The sequence below is a fragment of the Gavia stellata genome, chromosome 10 (assembly GCF_030936135.1).
Source record: "Gavia stellata isolate bGavSte3 chromosome 10, bGavSte3.hap2, whole genome shotgun sequence".
In the NCBI taxonomy this organism is placed as follows: domain Eukaryota; kingdom Metazoa; phylum Chordata; class Aves; order Gaviiformes; family Gaviidae; genus Gavia; species Gavia stellata.
In genome coordinates, this window is record NC_082603.1 from 18519744 (window position 1) to 18536486 (window position 16743).

The 16743-nt window shown below is 36.4% G+C and overlaps 1 protein-coding gene across 1 annotated transcript in view; it reads right to left on the reverse strand.

The window, feature by feature from the left end:
* Positions 1-1626: 1626 nt before the first annotated feature.
* Positions 1627-16743, reverse strand: part of ZNF326 (zinc finger protein 326) — a 28495-nt gene continuing 13378 nt past the window's right edge. The window contains exons 5-11 of the mRNA XM_059821936.1: positions 16638-16642; positions 13158-13260; positions 11952-12099; positions 11515-11614; positions 10032-10162; positions 9116-9211; positions 1627-2346 (exon numbers count right to left, since the gene is read on the reverse strand). Coding sequence (XP_059677919.1) covers positions 2185-2346; positions 9116-9211; positions 10032-10162; positions 11515-11614; positions 11952-12099; positions 13158-13260; positions 16638-16642 — 745 coding nt within the window. The 3' untranslated portion in view covers positions 1627-2184. The remainder of the gene's footprint in view (positions 2347-9115; positions 9212-10031; positions 10163-11514; positions 11615-11951; positions 12100-13157; positions 13261-16637; positions 16643-16743) is intronic.

The window sequence follows — 16743 nt, forward strand, 5'->3', positions numbered from 1 at the left end:
TATAATCAGCAGCTCTGCATTCCCCCCACCCCCCCAAAAAAAATCTGTCATCTAAGTTTAAGCTGTCACTTAAAACACTTCATAGGTGAGAACTGTCAGTATACAGAAGTCAATTTATGTATTTTAGATTACTAGTGAAGTCAAGAATGCTTAGAGTTCAAAGATCCTAAGGTCATAGTGAATAAAATGACTACACTAATGGAAATAAAGTACTGAGATCTTAGGTAGAAGGATTTATCTTAGCTGCTTAGAAGCAACTTAGTTCTCTCCAACTAGTAAAGGAGCCATAGACAAAGACAAAAAACCCACCACTTGCAGAAATTTGGGCAGCATCTCAGTTCTCTTAACTACTGCAAACAAGTTCTCACGTTAAAGCTCTCGCCAGTTTCTAGAACACTGATACAGTTCCTATTAAGTTGTCTAGGAAGAGATCAGCATCTTCCTCTTGTAGGGCAAGAGATCTACAAATAGAACACAAATAGTTGAGTGAACATCTTGTAAGGCAGAAGGGGAGATTATACCTTAAAAGTAATGCAAATATGAATCTTAATCCTAGCCTTAAGATGGAGAACAGGTGTATGAGTGTTGAGATCTAGGGAGTACTTTGTTATTTTAAGCTTACATATCCAAAAGAGATACTGTTCAACTAGCTGCAGACTTAACGCATCTTTCAACTAGCCCATGCTAACTTTTAGTTCCAAGCTAACCCACTCACACGTACAACAATCAAGTCTACATCATACTGATTTTTTTAAGTGGAAAAATATAAGCCATATTGAAAACAAGAGTTCAAGGCACCAAACTCAGTTTCCTCTCTCTTTCCTCACAGTGTTGTATTTTCTACTCTCCAAACTACACTAAAAGGCAAAAGCTAAATGATTACAACACACAGAATTCTTCGGAGTTGACTGCTACCAGATTTTCTGGTGGCCTAATATCTAAATCAAGTATTCCCCTATAATAATACTTGCACACTTTCCCCAGTTCTACAATAGATCACTGAAAAAGCAAATTGGTTCACATTTGAGGTTAAAAGTATTTTAATTCTAACCTCTGTCTACTCTCTGCTTATACCACCTGTATACAGCAATGGCTACAAATTAACACAAAGGTTCTCCAACAGAAAGGTGCACAAATTACTTATCTGATGATATTTTGGAAAAAATTCTCCATAATGACCACAAGAGATTGTACAGTTACTTCTGTTAAGTTACCACATTTAGAGAAAAATGATGCATATCACTTAGCTGTTCTTAGAAATAGTTAAATCGGACATTTCCAGTTCTCATTAGTCAAAAGCTAGATTAGAAGGAACTGTGGAAAAAACTCAGGTGTACTTCTATGTAATTTCTAAGACAGACAACAATGCACAGCATGTAAATATAACTGAAAGCATGCTTCCCCTAGGCACACTACGAAAGCGAAAGTACTTATCTGTCCTGGTAGGTGGAGTCTGAATATATCAAAAATCAGCAATAAATAATGTGAGTCACTAAGATGCAACTACAAATTTTAAGTTATTTCAACCACAATATCAGCCAAATTTGATTTGAAACCAATTTGGTAGTCAGCAAGGGGAAATACTTGACATACTTAACTATAGACACTTTAAACAGTAACATTTCTTAAGTGTTTTATTGCTACAAACTGGTACATCTTATCACAAAAAGCTACAAGGCATATTATAACACATACTCTATTATACAGAGTGCAATGCAGTCCTCAAAACAGCCACACTCAACAGCACAATTTTTGAAGTTACTCATTCTGTATTAAGAGGTAAATATGATAAGCTTATGCCATATAGCATTTAATATATTTACCCCACAGACCCGCCTTTCTTTTCAACTGATTAGACCAAAACATTATTATTATATCCAACTTTCAATACACACATCAAAAAAATAGGATGCTTAAAAAAATATACAACACAATGTTTTAATCAGCTTTAACAGTCAGTTTGCTATAAAAAGCTCAACTAAAATAGTCTTAATTTCATTTTAAACAAAATCAGAAACACAGAGGAATTATATAAACAAGTTCTCCATGGAATGGAATGCATGCATACGGTGGGAAATCTTCAACAACTTCATTTGAGACTATTAAAAAGTCTTAGCCACTTTAGAGCAGAAATAAAAAGCTGGTTTGCCCCCCCCTATTTATTTTTATTTTCCTGCACTTAGTTTAGTTATCTTCAGTATGGTCTAAAGTGAAGTCAGTTTGTTCTTCAGTTTCTTCTTCCTCTTCCTCCTCTTCTTCCTCACCCTCAACTGGCTCATCAGCTTTGTCTTCTTCTTCTGTCTGTTGCTCCTGAGCCTGATCATTAATTTCAAAAGGATTTTCACCCTGAAGCAGAAGATTGAAAACAAACACTTTGATATTTATTTCAAACATAAAATAAAATAATACTCATCATTTCAGTGAATGAAAAAGGCAGCCGCTAAGAAATGCTATGGTATTTTATACAGCTTTTTAATGATTTTTTTCCCCCAAGAAAATCAAAATGGTTTTGATTTAAAATTAGCAACACCTCATTTATGCACACTGGAAACTGGGATCCCAGAAAACTGTTTTAATGAAAGTAGAAATGGTATTGAGAAAAAGCCAAAGTATGCTACATACAAACTTCAGTTTAACTTCAACATTCAGTAAATTAACATTACATGGTTATGTTTCAACATGTTTTTATCAAGAACTACAATTGCTTCCTTTTTCTCCCCAATTAAAACCAAATCTGAACATAAGAGTTTCATTCTGCTTTTCCTTATTTGCAGTCTTTATTTACTCTGAATAGTTCTATCAAAAAGGCAAATTCTTCAGTAAATGAAAAAGAAATCTAGAATTAATTACATTGACTAGCGTGAAATTCATTCCATTGCTGATCTAGAAAAATTATTTTTCAGACAGTATTTTAAAGAAGTTGGCATTCTAGTTTCACATTTTGTCTATTTCATAAAATAATTCAGTACAAGACATACCTCAGCTTTCACTTGTTTCAGATATTAAAGGACTATGAATAATCAATAAACAATAAAGAATAACAACATGAAGTATTAGGAGTTTCTTTGCTAAAGCTCCTTTCATGTTCAAATATCTGACAGAGTAAGTCTGATCTGAACATATCACAAAATACACTAGGATTGTGATGTCAAGAATGTTATTTAAAAAATGATCCAAAAGAAAAATTGAGTACTAGGCCCCTTGTCCTTTTTTGCTTACTTATAAAAAGAAACAAATATTTTTACTTCAGTTACATTTTTCAGGTAGGGTCTTCCAGATGGCCTACAAATCACTGAAAAATTAGAAAGCCATAAAAACATTTAGCAAATGCCACTAACCAAAAACTTGGCTTCATTGTTATTCTAAAAAACCCAAGAAAAATCATAAAATCAGATCTAAAGACTAACCCAAAGAAAGCAGAATTCTTTGAGACCATGTTATTCCACGTCCCAGGGTAATTTTATGCAGGCACTTCGTGATGGCCAGCCTACAGCACTTAGATGGTAGTGTCTGTTGAGCCCAATCAACTTATAGCCTAATCAAAAGCATAGCTGCCACATATAAACCCCATGAATAAGGCAGTGTTTAAACTTCTTTAAGATATAAGTTTGGCTTTTTTAGAAGTAGATTCTCATAGGTAAGGGTCAAGTACATAGAAAGCTGGTATCGTAACTTATCTGAGCTCTATGAAAACAAGCCAGCCCCACATCTCAGTTAAACTCATACCACTTTTAGATGATCCACTATTACTGTCAAGCACCACAGTGCTACAGAACACCAAGGAGTATTTCACTAAATAGGTAACAGTGTCCAACATTGAAATACCAAAAAAATATTTATTAGCTCAGTAAACCATTTCATGAAAAAAACCATGGAAAAGTGAGTGCCCAAACCAATTCAATTCCAAGATCAATGGAAAGCATTGTGAAATAAAAAGACTGAGCATCCAAACTTTAATTCAATAAGGATTAGTGCAACTCCCCAGAATTGTACTCATCTACTTTCCTTTTTGGATATAAGTGCGAAAGACCTCCTGACTGCAAAGCCTCTAGTGCCATCTTCCTTGGGTTCAGCCAAATACTTTCAATCACATCTAAGTACAGGAACAAGGATTTCCAGAGACAGACAGAAATAAGCTAACTACTGCGTTAAGAACACCCCACCTGGTTAGCTTCAAATACATGCTCATCTGTAGACATTACAGAAGGAAGACAGGTATATAAGAATTTCAGATGGCCTAATGGAAAGCATTTTTTCCTAGCAAAAGAAAACAAAAGGTGACCTTTCTCTGTAAATTATTCACAAGGATATCATGCCCTTTTATAGGCCTGATACAAAAGGAAATACTAAAATCCTCTCATGTCTAGGCTAAGCATAATGATGAACTGTAGCTAAAGAATGCACTTCTAAAAGGACTACTTCCATACTCCTACAGATAACTTCTGACTGTCCCTGACTCTTTGGGGACAGGCTACATTCCTGTGGAGACAGTATGGCACTTCTGTCTAACCTAGCAGAACTGGATTCAGCACACTACTTCTGACTGACCAGATCTCTATATAATAATAACAAAAAAAAATTAAGTTGCTTTCCCCAACTGTTTTTTCAGAGAAAAACACACTTTTCAAGTTCTCAAACTAAGGAAAAAGTTACTGCCCTCAAGGGGAAGATCCTAACAACTGCGCTCTTTTCCAGTGATGTAGCATGAGAGGCATCCAGCACAGCATACAGAGCCAATTTTGATGCTAGTTGATTTTGACAGCCACACACCTTCCCTGATAGCTTTGAAAAACAAAACAAAAAAACCCAGAAAACAAGAACACAGGCACACCACTGGACTGCTGCAGAAAGACTTTATGATGCCTACAGAGCATAAAAACACAAGCAAATAAGTAGTTTATTCCCAAGAGATGCATTCTTTGGGTTCCTTGTCTCTAGAATATTTAAATTGCAGAGAAAGCTTAAGACTGAACTGGTATTCACAACCAAAGCTTCGGGATTCAAGTGTCCCCAGAAACCACTCTCTATATCTATTTATAACAGGTCTCACAAACCTGACCCAAAAAGTCTGCCTACCTAACTGGTAAACTTTAGAATGCCTTCACTAATAGACATGATCAAACAATCCTGGGATATCGTGATAGAAAATGTCAACCTCTATGATGCTTCTCTCGCGCAACGTCCAAGCAGCTTTTAATCATAGACATCATTCTATCTAGGAAGTTCTAAATGGTCCAAAATTAGAGATAGTCATGACTTCATCAAGTGATAACTTTTTGCCTGAGAAACAAGATGGTCTTTTTTTCCTCTGTATTATAAAGGGACTTGCTACAGGTTCATGAAACTTAAGATTATTTTTTCAGAGTGGCCTGCAGGTGGGTTGTGGTAGATTTCCCCCCTTCCCCCCCTTTACAATATGGATGTAGGAGAATAAGGAGAAATTAAGAACTTTAAAAAAGCAAACAAAGAGTATATTGGAAGCATAAAAGGGTACCATACAAGACCAACACTGGGGAAACAGAAGGCTCTTTAAAAGAATGGCCAAGGTAAGAAACAATCCTTTCAAGGTTCTTTGATTAAAATATCTATGATGAAGACATCAAACAAGATTAAGAGGAAAGGTTCTTTGCATGTAAAGGACAGGATGCAAACAACTTGCTGTCAATTTAAGCACCGAGTTGAATTTTCAAATATAGGTATTGAAAAAAAATGGAATAAGATAGTGTAAAAGATGCTCACCAGCACCATTAGGCTCATAAAGATCACATGCAAGTTTTGACAACTGGAAAGCTCAGTTCTGATACAGTAGTTTTCTGGAAACAGAATGGAGAAGTTTCCAACAATGCAGACACCAGATCCAAAGCAGCAACAGCACAGGGAAGAGAAGAAGCATTTCGTGACAGAACACATCATACAGAAAATGACAGTCCTAACAGTGGGGTCCAGCAGAACACTGGAAGAATAGTACACATGACAGAGTTATTCCAATACTAATAGATCCAAGGAAGCTGCATTAGTATGCTAAGAAGGCCACCTTTAAGAAACACTGTTCTCCACTGTTACGATTCTTGTTGCTCTCATCATCTGCTGTGGCACTAACAACTGCTGTCAAGCCCCAGCTGGACCTTTGTTTTTTTCCTTTCCGTTCATAACTGTCCAGAAGCATAACAAAGATCAGAGCCTTTATAAAACACCAGGAGCTCTTCTAGAGCCACATCATCTAATTTACTGAAGCTTTCTTCCATGAAGCTGGGACATAAATTGCAAATGGCTTTGAACAAACAAAAAACCCACATACAACACGAGGGATTATCTTAGGCTAACTCCATATAGATCCTTCCATTTTCAGTGGATACCACAGGCACCTTTACCATGTTAAAAAAAAAAAGCTTAACTCAGTGAAAATTACCAGGGTGATTTAACCTTTACACTTTTGCTACAGCTGATGTATCCAGGACTAGGTGAAAGATTCAAGTTCAAGTATGCATACTTATTTAGCATGTACAGGTTAAATACTACAAAGTTTGCATTTATTTCTTAAGAAGATTTTGCTGTGAAATTTTAAAACGTAAAACTGACTTCATAACTAAATAGTTGAATATGAAAATATTTGAAAATTTGAAAGTTTTCTTTCTGCTTTTCTTTTCACAGTGCAAACTAGAAACATGTAGTTAAAGAAAAATGGAAGTTGAGTGTTTGTAGAACGACACATTCGAAGCTGTAAGTTCATTTAAAATGGATGCATCTGTTCGCTTTCTTTCCTTTTGCACATACAGCAAACAACCTGTGGAGCAGTCTAGTTGGAGAGAAGATTAAATCAAAGGGCAAAAGAGATTTTCCATTAAGCACTGGGTAGAGGAGTAAATCACAGGCAGAATGGCATTTTACTCAAAAGAAGTGGCCAAGGTGTCCCAAGTAAAACAGCAGCTGTTACTGCTTGTCAATTAGCTTACTCCAGACCATAAGTCACAATCCACTCCCTCATTTTCAGTCAAACATTAGCCAGAACCTTCAATCTTGAGAAGTCTTACACAATGCAACATGCAGCAAATATCCTCAAAACTGATCAACTGCTGCCAGGTATCAGCGAGCCAATCAACACAAATCACATTACACTGTCATCTTCCAAGAGGTTACTCAGTAGTTCCTTGTGGCATTTGACATGTCTTAAGCAGAAATTTTTCACACAAAACCACAATGGGGGAAGGTGGGTCCCAAATACCAGTTGTGGTAGAGAGAGATGACTACTACTCTCAGCAGGGTGTGGTTCTAGAAGGCAGTACTGGACTCAACAGAAAAAGAACTTTCCCTAATTCAACTCTATTTGGGATATGCACCTCTTCTAGGCCACACATTGAAAGAACAAACTTCCCAATATGGGCAGAGAAATCCAGCAGTGTAATAGAAAAGAAAAAAAAATTTTTTATCTTTTTTGCTCATGTCAAATTGTATTAACAGGTATGCATAAAAATGAGGAGTTGCTGACCTGCAATTTTGCTCTCCTTTTGTCAAAGGCATTTGTGATGTTGATGACCTGCCCTTGCGACTTGGTACAAATCTATGCAACAGCCTCACAGGTCTTCCCTGCTTTGAATTTCCTCCTTCCACACTGCATATGCAGGATAGACAACACTTTCCCAAAACAATGTTGGGTTTGGGGTTTTTTTGTTTGTTTGTTTGGGGTTTGGGATTTTTGGTTGGGGGGGTGGAGAGGGGTGCTTCCCCAAGCCAGTCTGCCCTTCATCTCAAAGCAAGCTATTTTTGGCTGTAACAAGGATTTCCCACTCTCCTGGAAGACTGCAGGCACCAAATGCATACATTGCATGCTCCAATTCATCACATGCTGTATAACAAAACCAGACTTCTTCAGTCTGCAGTTGATTATTCATTTGGATAAGGATGAGAGGGATTTGCATAACCAGAAGCCAAATATCTCTCACTGAGCAGGTGCTGCTGAAAGTGTATTAAGTTCTACCCACACCAGGAAATACCAGTGCCTGGCATTCTGAAAATGTCAGTGGTCTCCTTGAGAAGACAATCTTGCAAGTTTTATGTTGCTGCGTTTTCAAACTGATGAATGGCAAATGTCCATTCCGCCTTTTCTCAGTCCCCCACTAGGGGGCTGTACGGGACAATGCACATGCATCCCAGGCCATAAGGAACACCAGGAGAGATGGCTGGATATACATGCAGATGTGCCAGGCTGTGGTATCTGGTCATTTGCAACCTTTTCTCAACAGATACAGAACAGTTGTCTGAAACTGATCCATGCACCCAACCAGACATAATTCTGCAGGACAAGACTAATTTGACATTTTAAATCACAATTAACTTCTGCATTGGCTCATACCTCATCGTATTTCTGCAACACAACATTGCTTTGTCTGAAAGCATCTATTATTTAGGCACAGGCAAAACTATAAACCAATTAAAAGTAACTACCAGAAATAGCCAACAATGGTACTACAGAAAAAGGCACTTGCTGACCCAGAATTAAAAAACACCCACATTTTGCTAAAATTAATTCACATCTGTTTCTCGGGCCATGTATCTGCAACATAGGCTACCGTGCCTTTTAAGTTCTCTGATCACAACAACTACTGTTGTAAGCTTTCATTTTTTGTATGCTGCCATGAATACTAGAAATTCTATGGAATAAAAATAGCTGAGTAGTATGTGCACTGTACTTCAGTACAAAGCCACAGGTTGGAGCCTTTGCTTCTAAACTTAAAGACTGACTCATTTGTAAAGTGTTTTGTGCTCTATAGTTAGTATTACATATAGAGTTAAAGACACTGCTGATGCTTTCCTAAAGATTGATTTTATTTTTTTTTTTTAGTAAGAGAATCTAATTAAAAATTTATTAGATACCCATATAAATGGTAAACAAAACCCAAAAGCTGTTAAATCTGAAGGTGGTAATTTTTTCTGCAAACGAAGTTACCCGAGACAACGATCTCAGACTAGCAAAATAGGTTAAAAGCATATTCAATCTGTGAGCTACCTAGAAGGCAGAAACAAAAAGACAGAGCAGTGAGGTTAAACTCCCATCAGCATGGAAAAAACAGTGGTATAGCAAATGTGACAGATGACATTTTTTCCATTTGCATCTTACCTTCACATACAGCTCGTATCGTGCCTTGACTATAGGATTATTCAAGATACTGGTGGCAGTAAGAACACTCTCCCTTTTTATTTGTTCTCTGTAGGCCTAGGAGACAAATCTTACAGTGAATAATTATCATACACCTAATTGCAACTGTCACACAAATTTGAATTCATGGTCAGTTTCTGTAAGGAAAATAATGAAGGTATTGCAGCATGAAATGCTCACTATTAGCATTTAAGTCCAAACTACATAATAAGCTCAATTAAGTTGTCTTTCTTACATAATGAACTACAACCACAGTTACCTGTTCTCATCTACTTATAACATGCACACTTTTCCATCACAGCCTGACATATTGTTGAAGATGTCCCTGCTCACTGCAGGGGGGCTGAACCAGATGACCTTTAAAGGTCCCTTCCAATCCAAACCGTTCTACGATTCTATGATATTCCATAATCACAGAAGCTCACATATAAACACAATGTTACTTCGGCAATCTTGCTTACCATGACAACTGTGATTTTTTTCCACTCATGCTACTCTTTCAACCCTTCTAGCAACCTTAGAAGTGTATCATTATAAATTGTAACAGGGACCAATTCCATACTACTCCTAATTCTAAACTACTCTCACTTTTCTTCAAATTAAAAAGATAATAGCCAAGGAAAAAAAAGAAGTCATTCCTAGTAACCTTCTCAGAACTTACTATTGTCAGCTATTAAGCACACCAACATTTCATTAACTGAGGGCACTTAAGTGCTGGCTGCTTCAGGAGACATTATGTTTACAAAGTGTAACAAGGGCATTCTAGCTTTCTAATACCAACAAGAACTTAGAATTACTTGCACCAAGTACCATAACCCTTCTCACCTACTATTAGATTATGCTTGCTTTTTTTTTTTTAAATAATGTCATATCTTACTTGTTTTCCTTTTGTGTGATCTGGAGATTTTAAGTGCTGCTGAACAGAACTGTGCAATGCGGGAACATACACACTGCAAGCACTGCAGTGAACAGTCTCAACTTTCATCATATGGTCATCAGCAGTAACCCCTGCCAAAGAAAATGCAACAAATCATTAACACAAAATGTGTTGTTCTAGGGAAGTGGAAATTGGTTGGTTTATACCAGAAAATTAGAGCTCTCAGTTGTTAAGCATGTCAAACTAAACCACAGGGGAATATTCACCCAAATTCAGGCATCAAAATTAGGCTCTCTGAAAGCAATGTTGAAGGAGGATGTTTTTCACTTGGATATTCCAACTCCTTCTCTCCACAGACTAGATACGAGACCCAGGCAATTATGTTTGCTGCCTGAGGTTATGATATATGAACACCTATATAGTTCCCTAAATAGAGGGAAATAAAAGTGATACAACAATCAAACTGAACTATTTAATGTACAAAAATGCCATCTATTTAAAATCAACAATAACCAATATTCTTAATAATACACATTTTGATACAAGAAACAAACAAAGGTAGTTGGTTTTACCTTACCCCTCACAAGAACAACTCATTTATTTCCTTGCCTCCCCTCACCACCAGGAAGAAGAACATTAATCCAATTCCTCTTGCAAATTTTAAATATTAGCTTGCCAACAGAACATTCTGATCATAAAGGCAAACAGGCCGTCCAGTACTTAAGGAAAGTACACAAAAAGAATTCGGGAGATTGTCAATATGTTGACTATATCTGGTTTTAAGCAGCTCTTAGCATTTAAATGCAAATTAAGGTAATATTCAAATACAGTTATTGCCTAAAGTAAAGGTACTCAAAAGATGCCTGGCTCTAGCAAATCTTTTGAAAGTCCTCAAGCAAAGGATAAAGTGGAAGGATATGGCACAGCAAGGCAGGGACACACAAAATGCTCTAGAAAACTGCCTGTAGTGCAGCTAAGGGTAAAAAAAATTCAGGGCAAGATGCATCTTGGGTAGCCAAGAAAGTGCTCAAACTCCTCCTTTTGCCAGTGTCCCTCAAAACAGCAATTATCCCTTACATTATCCAGATCCTTGCCATCATTTGACCATCATCACCTTACTGCTTTATCACATGCTCTCTTTCAATCTATCTGCATCCACCTGCTGCCACTCCTCATGGATTACACTGATTCAGACTGTGGCAAAGCCCACATAATTCTGTTTGTCAAGTACCTAGCACAATGTTATCTTACTTTCTGACAAGGCTACCTGAATAACAAACATAAATAAGGTTTGCTATCTCCCACTGTGCTTACATTCCACATTATATCAGAAATGAAACAAGGAATCCCAGCCAGGTACAGAAGAGGTGTGAAAACTAATGATTTTAATCCAAACATTTTACCAAATTTAAAGAAGAATGAAAGGAGAAAAGGACAAGCAGAGCTCCACGGTACGCACTTTCACTTAAAAAGCATTACTCACCTTCCATTATATCTTTTTCAGCAGCTTGAGCATTTTCTGTTTGGTTACTTGTCTGTTGCTTACGCATAGCTGTCTTCTTGAATTTATTCACCATACACTCCTACAGAGAATCAGAAAAAAAAAAATATGTATCACATTTTATGTATGATGGTTTATATTCCAATAGGCACCTATACTCAAAATATTACTCAAAATAGCTCTGTAATAAATAGCAATTAATTGCTGTTACTTCTTAAGGCACTACTTTTAACTGTAAAAGTAACACTATTTTACAGACTCTGAATTTGGTTCAACTTTTACTAATATGTGCTGTGTCAAAAGTCATCTGCAAAAGGAGTAACGATGATAAATTAAGCATATTTTGAAGATACATGGTAAATTGTAACTACATTCTAATGTAAAGAAGTATTACATAAATCAAAAAACAGTTGTCTTACATGAAGAAATTCCATCACTACTTTGTCAAATTTGGTTTGCTTCTGGATATGATCCAATGTTTCCTGGTGAGCTGCACTCTCCAGATGTGACTCAATTTCTTTTTCTTCAAATGTTCGAAATTTGCAAAATGAGCAAGTAAACGCCATTCTACCAAGACAAGTACATTAAATAACATTACCATTAAAGAAAGAGTCTTCCTTTCTCCTCAAAACTATGAGGACTTGACAAACCTAATCAGAAAAGGAATGGGAAAAGCATTCTTTAAAGAAGCCTAAATGAAAAAAGAAAAAAAAAATCCAGTATTTTACCATTATGAAGGGTAACTGCTACAAGAACCAAATATGTCAGGCCAGTCTCAGAGTAATGAATTATCTATGCAGAAGATGAAAACTGCTGAAATCAGAAGCTAGCCATTTAAAAGCCACATTATTCTGTGAGTATATCTATCACAGCTCTCTAGTTTGTGTCCCCTTTTGTAGTACAACTTCTCATAGTCAAGCCAGTCCATAAGCTCCTAACTACAAATAGTCAAAAGAATTCATTTAAAGCTCATTTTCCGTACAAAAACTATATAACCTTTGTAAGGAAATATGGTCTCCTCAGTACAATGAGGAAAAGGCACTAATGCTATGATCGTATACTGCACTGACATAGAACAGTTTTGTACTGTGCTGGCCATTAGTCCACTTGCCTCTGGCAAGACTAAGAAAAGTTACACAACTATCTACTTATTTTTGCTACAAAATAGCTCACCATACATATAAAACCAGAATAAAGTAAACTTCTAACAGCCTATTAAGTCAGCATGAATACGTATTTAACTGAAATATATACTTCAAAAGCAGTACCATTCTAAGCTGCATCCCAGGTGTGCACTGATGCACTTGTGGGGGAGAAGGGGTTAGGAAACTGTGTATTTTCTGATACAGCAGAGGTCCAGTGAAACATCCAGTCTTCTAAGCCACAGGATTTGGGTGCTGGGTTTTAGTTTGAGGTTTTTTGTTTGCTTGGGTTAATTTTTTGGTTTTGTTTTGGGGTGGGGGGGTTGGGGGGTGACAGGGATGGATTTTTCGGTCGTTTCTTCATTGCATTTTATTTTCCTAAAAATCAGTCCAAAGGGTCTTGCAGGAAAGCTGATATATTCTTACAAAAGGATAAAAGGGGAAGAAAAACACTGCACAGAAGACAGAAGTTATAGCACAAACCTGTATCCATCACCGTATTTTTCACTGTTTTTTTCCCTTCTACGCCTTTGCTTCTCTCTTCTGGCCTCAATTCGCCGCTTTTCTTCTTCCTCACTTTTAACTTCTCCTTTGCCATCTTAATATACAGTAGAAGGATTTTAAAATGTTATGTTAAAAAAAAAAAAGAAAAAGAAAAAACCAGAACCCATTAAAAGTATCTGTTTTCCCTGTCTCCTCCACAAACACCTCAAAATGCAGAGAAACACTCCATACCAAAGTGGTTCAATGGCTTATTTAAATGCCATAGAAGTTTTGCTTTGTTTTCCTCCTCTAAAGACAACCAATTTAACCATTTACTTCCAACAATGCAAGCTTAGTAGTTTAGGGGTTACACTCTAGATTACACTCATAAAAGTAAGGAAATTCAGAGTTAAAGCAAACCCTACCCTGTTGTGCCTAGTTATTAAAGGCCTCCTCAAGTAAGCGGACAGGAAAGGGTATGGGGGTGCATGAGGAGCAACACATTATTTAAAGCTCTCCATGGTTTTAGAGCACCATTGCTACAATCCCCTTACATACAAATAAACTATCTAAAGTCATTCTCTTCTGCTGAGAAGGCAGTTTCCAAAACCGAAAGCAATGGTTCTTATAAAGGAGACAAGGCACTGTTTCGTTATGGTATAGTACCCAACCTGAACTTCAACAACTTTATTACTTTCCCCCACTAGACTTCACTTGATTTCACACAAAAATGTTCCAAAGATTTTCAGCTGAAGAAATAAACCGGTGAAGGAAGAACCAGCTGAGGAAAAAAAAAAAAAAAAAAAAAAACACACCCAACAAACCAGCCAACCAACCACACACACACACCACACAACAGAAACCCAATCAAACCTTCAAAGAACAACTTCATTAAATTATCACCTGGCATGTAAGCAAGAGTACAAACAAATAAATGACTAGAAATTCGTTTTGCAACATTAAACACTTCTAAGAACATTGATTTTTTGCTATGTTTGCCTTTACTATGTTTGCCTTTCCTATGTCTGCTTTAAAAGCCTACAGATGAAGATAAACAATTAGAATACTATTCAGTGAGTAGTTTTAGAGCAGGAAAAAGAGGATCACTTAGTTTTCTTTTGCAGTTCAGCCGTAGGAGAGAGGTCAGCCTCCATGAAATCTGCACATGAAATAGACCCCATGTTCTTGAGAGCAGCTCTCTGAGTTAACTAAAACCACTTTTATATGAGTGACTCACCTAGGATTTATGGGTGAGGTTGATCAGCTAGTGGGATAAATAATAGGATATGGGTGAGGAATTGGTGGGATAAAAAACATTTAAGCAACGGAATGGCAGTAAGTATAGGAGACCATTTACACTAATTTCACAAAAATTAAAACAAGTCAAACAACAACATACAAAGATGATCAGAAAGCAGAGAGACAATAAGCATGTAAAGAACAAGTGATGGATGGATGTTATAAACAATCATCTTCTTCATGGCCTAGATTTATAAACTATTTAAAAAAAAGTCATGCTACTCAGTAACTATTAGAGGTCATACATACAGGCTTACTAAATCTATTCACTCAAAGTCACACAAATACAATACCTACAATACCTTACCTGACAAAGCAAACTGACTTACCTCCAAAAGTCTGATATCCCAGATCATAAGCATCTCTTGTAAAGTCTTCATATATAACAACTGCACCACTTGTATCCACTTCAATTTCCTAATAAAGTCAAAACCATAAATTTCGTAAGAAAAAATCCCAACAAAACAATGCCATTCTAAATCCAGAAAAAGGCAGTGCAAATTACTTTATTTTCAATAATCTGTTAGTTGCTAATTTTATCAAATATGACAATGGAAGAAAGCAAATTGAGTATCTGGTTAGGCTCAGTGTACAAACACTTCAAGCTATGCATTTCTCCTTAATGCCTTGAAGTCTTTGTGAATTAGTTTCACAATCAAAATTCTCATTGTCTTCTACATAAATATTCTGACCTCCAATTCAGACTTTTAAATACTTAGTTGAGTATATGTTAATACCTCCACTCAAAAAGAAGGAAAATATCATTACAGTCTTCCATCATGGAACCAGGATATATACACACACTTAGCTTACTGATGACATACTTCCACATTGTTGCAACTGATCTTTCTCAAGGGGGGAACTAACCTTTGTACCCTGTCAGGGAACACCTGTTAACACTGTTTTGGGGGGTTTTTTTGTTTGTTTGTTTTTTAATTTACCCTCTCTCCTTGATGTGTCTCATGTCTTACCCATTCTTCCTCACTGCTGTTTAGCAATCTCCCAGTCATTTTGTACTTACTCAACCCACCCAAGCAGGTCATAGGTGTATGAATACAAGCTGACTACCTATGACAACATGAGAAGTGTTCATATGACAGCTCTCTGTGAATAACAAGAATAGGTAGAGTCTAAAAATACACTTTAAAATTCATTTTCCAGGCTATCTGCACAAGTTATATCTTTCACTCGAAATCAGTAAGGATTCCAGACTGCCACCAACATAAGACAGTTTTAGATAAGGTGAAGGAAAAAAAATTAAGTTTAGAAAAACTTAGATAGTTAAGTGCTTTGTTTTTGTAACTCTAGCTTAATAATTATTCATCTTAAGGTATACTGTACAAACTTCTGAAAGAATCACACATTTTCCAACTCTGGGAATCTTTACCTCTATAGTAGAATCCTGGAAAGATGTCTTCATGTCTATAAACAGAAAATGAGAAAGAAATAAATAATGCAAAAGTGCTGTCACTATCAACTCATTTTAAGGCAATAAGATATCTAGGAAAAAAATCCAGCTTGTTACGCAGCTAGGACCGTTTACATCTACAATTCATTGTAATTTAGAAATAATACTAAGTGTAAAATCAGTTATCCTTAGGAATATAAACTAAACAGTCTTCTAGAAGCAACCATCTATATCTAACTCCACAAAACAAGAAAGACAAGACTGAAAGGACAATATAATTTTGAGATATATTTTCACACATATATTGTATACTGATTGCATCCAATTTTCTGTTAGTTGTTATGTACTTTTTAGTTTTCAACTACATAATATTGCTTAGAGCATATTTCAGTTCAAGTTTCAGAAAATTGTATTAAGCCACCCAACAGTTTCTTCCCCCCAGTCTCAAGAGCCACAGGACAGGTTGATTAGAAGTGCATTCTAGTAGGCACTATCCACTCCACTTCTTAAAGTAACTTCAATATTATGTAGTACATTGGTCCTTGGATTGTGGAAATCGGCGAGGGGGAAGAGATAATAAACTAGACGTGCTTTGCCTGAAGGTAGTTTAGAAAAAGAGAACCTACAAAAGTACTGAAAGAAGAAGAGCTAAGAGGCAGATCTTTGAGATGCAAGTCTCTGATATACCCAGATGTGTATTTTACAGACCCATTTCATGACAAGAAAGATGGTGAGTCCAGCAATAACGTTCTCTACACAAAAGGGAGAGGAACGTGTTCTATACACCCAGTGCCTGAAATTTTTACAGTACTTTTTAAGTTAAGGGAACAGTTTTGTAATACACAGCAATGTAGCTAGAATTACAAAATCAAAAATAAA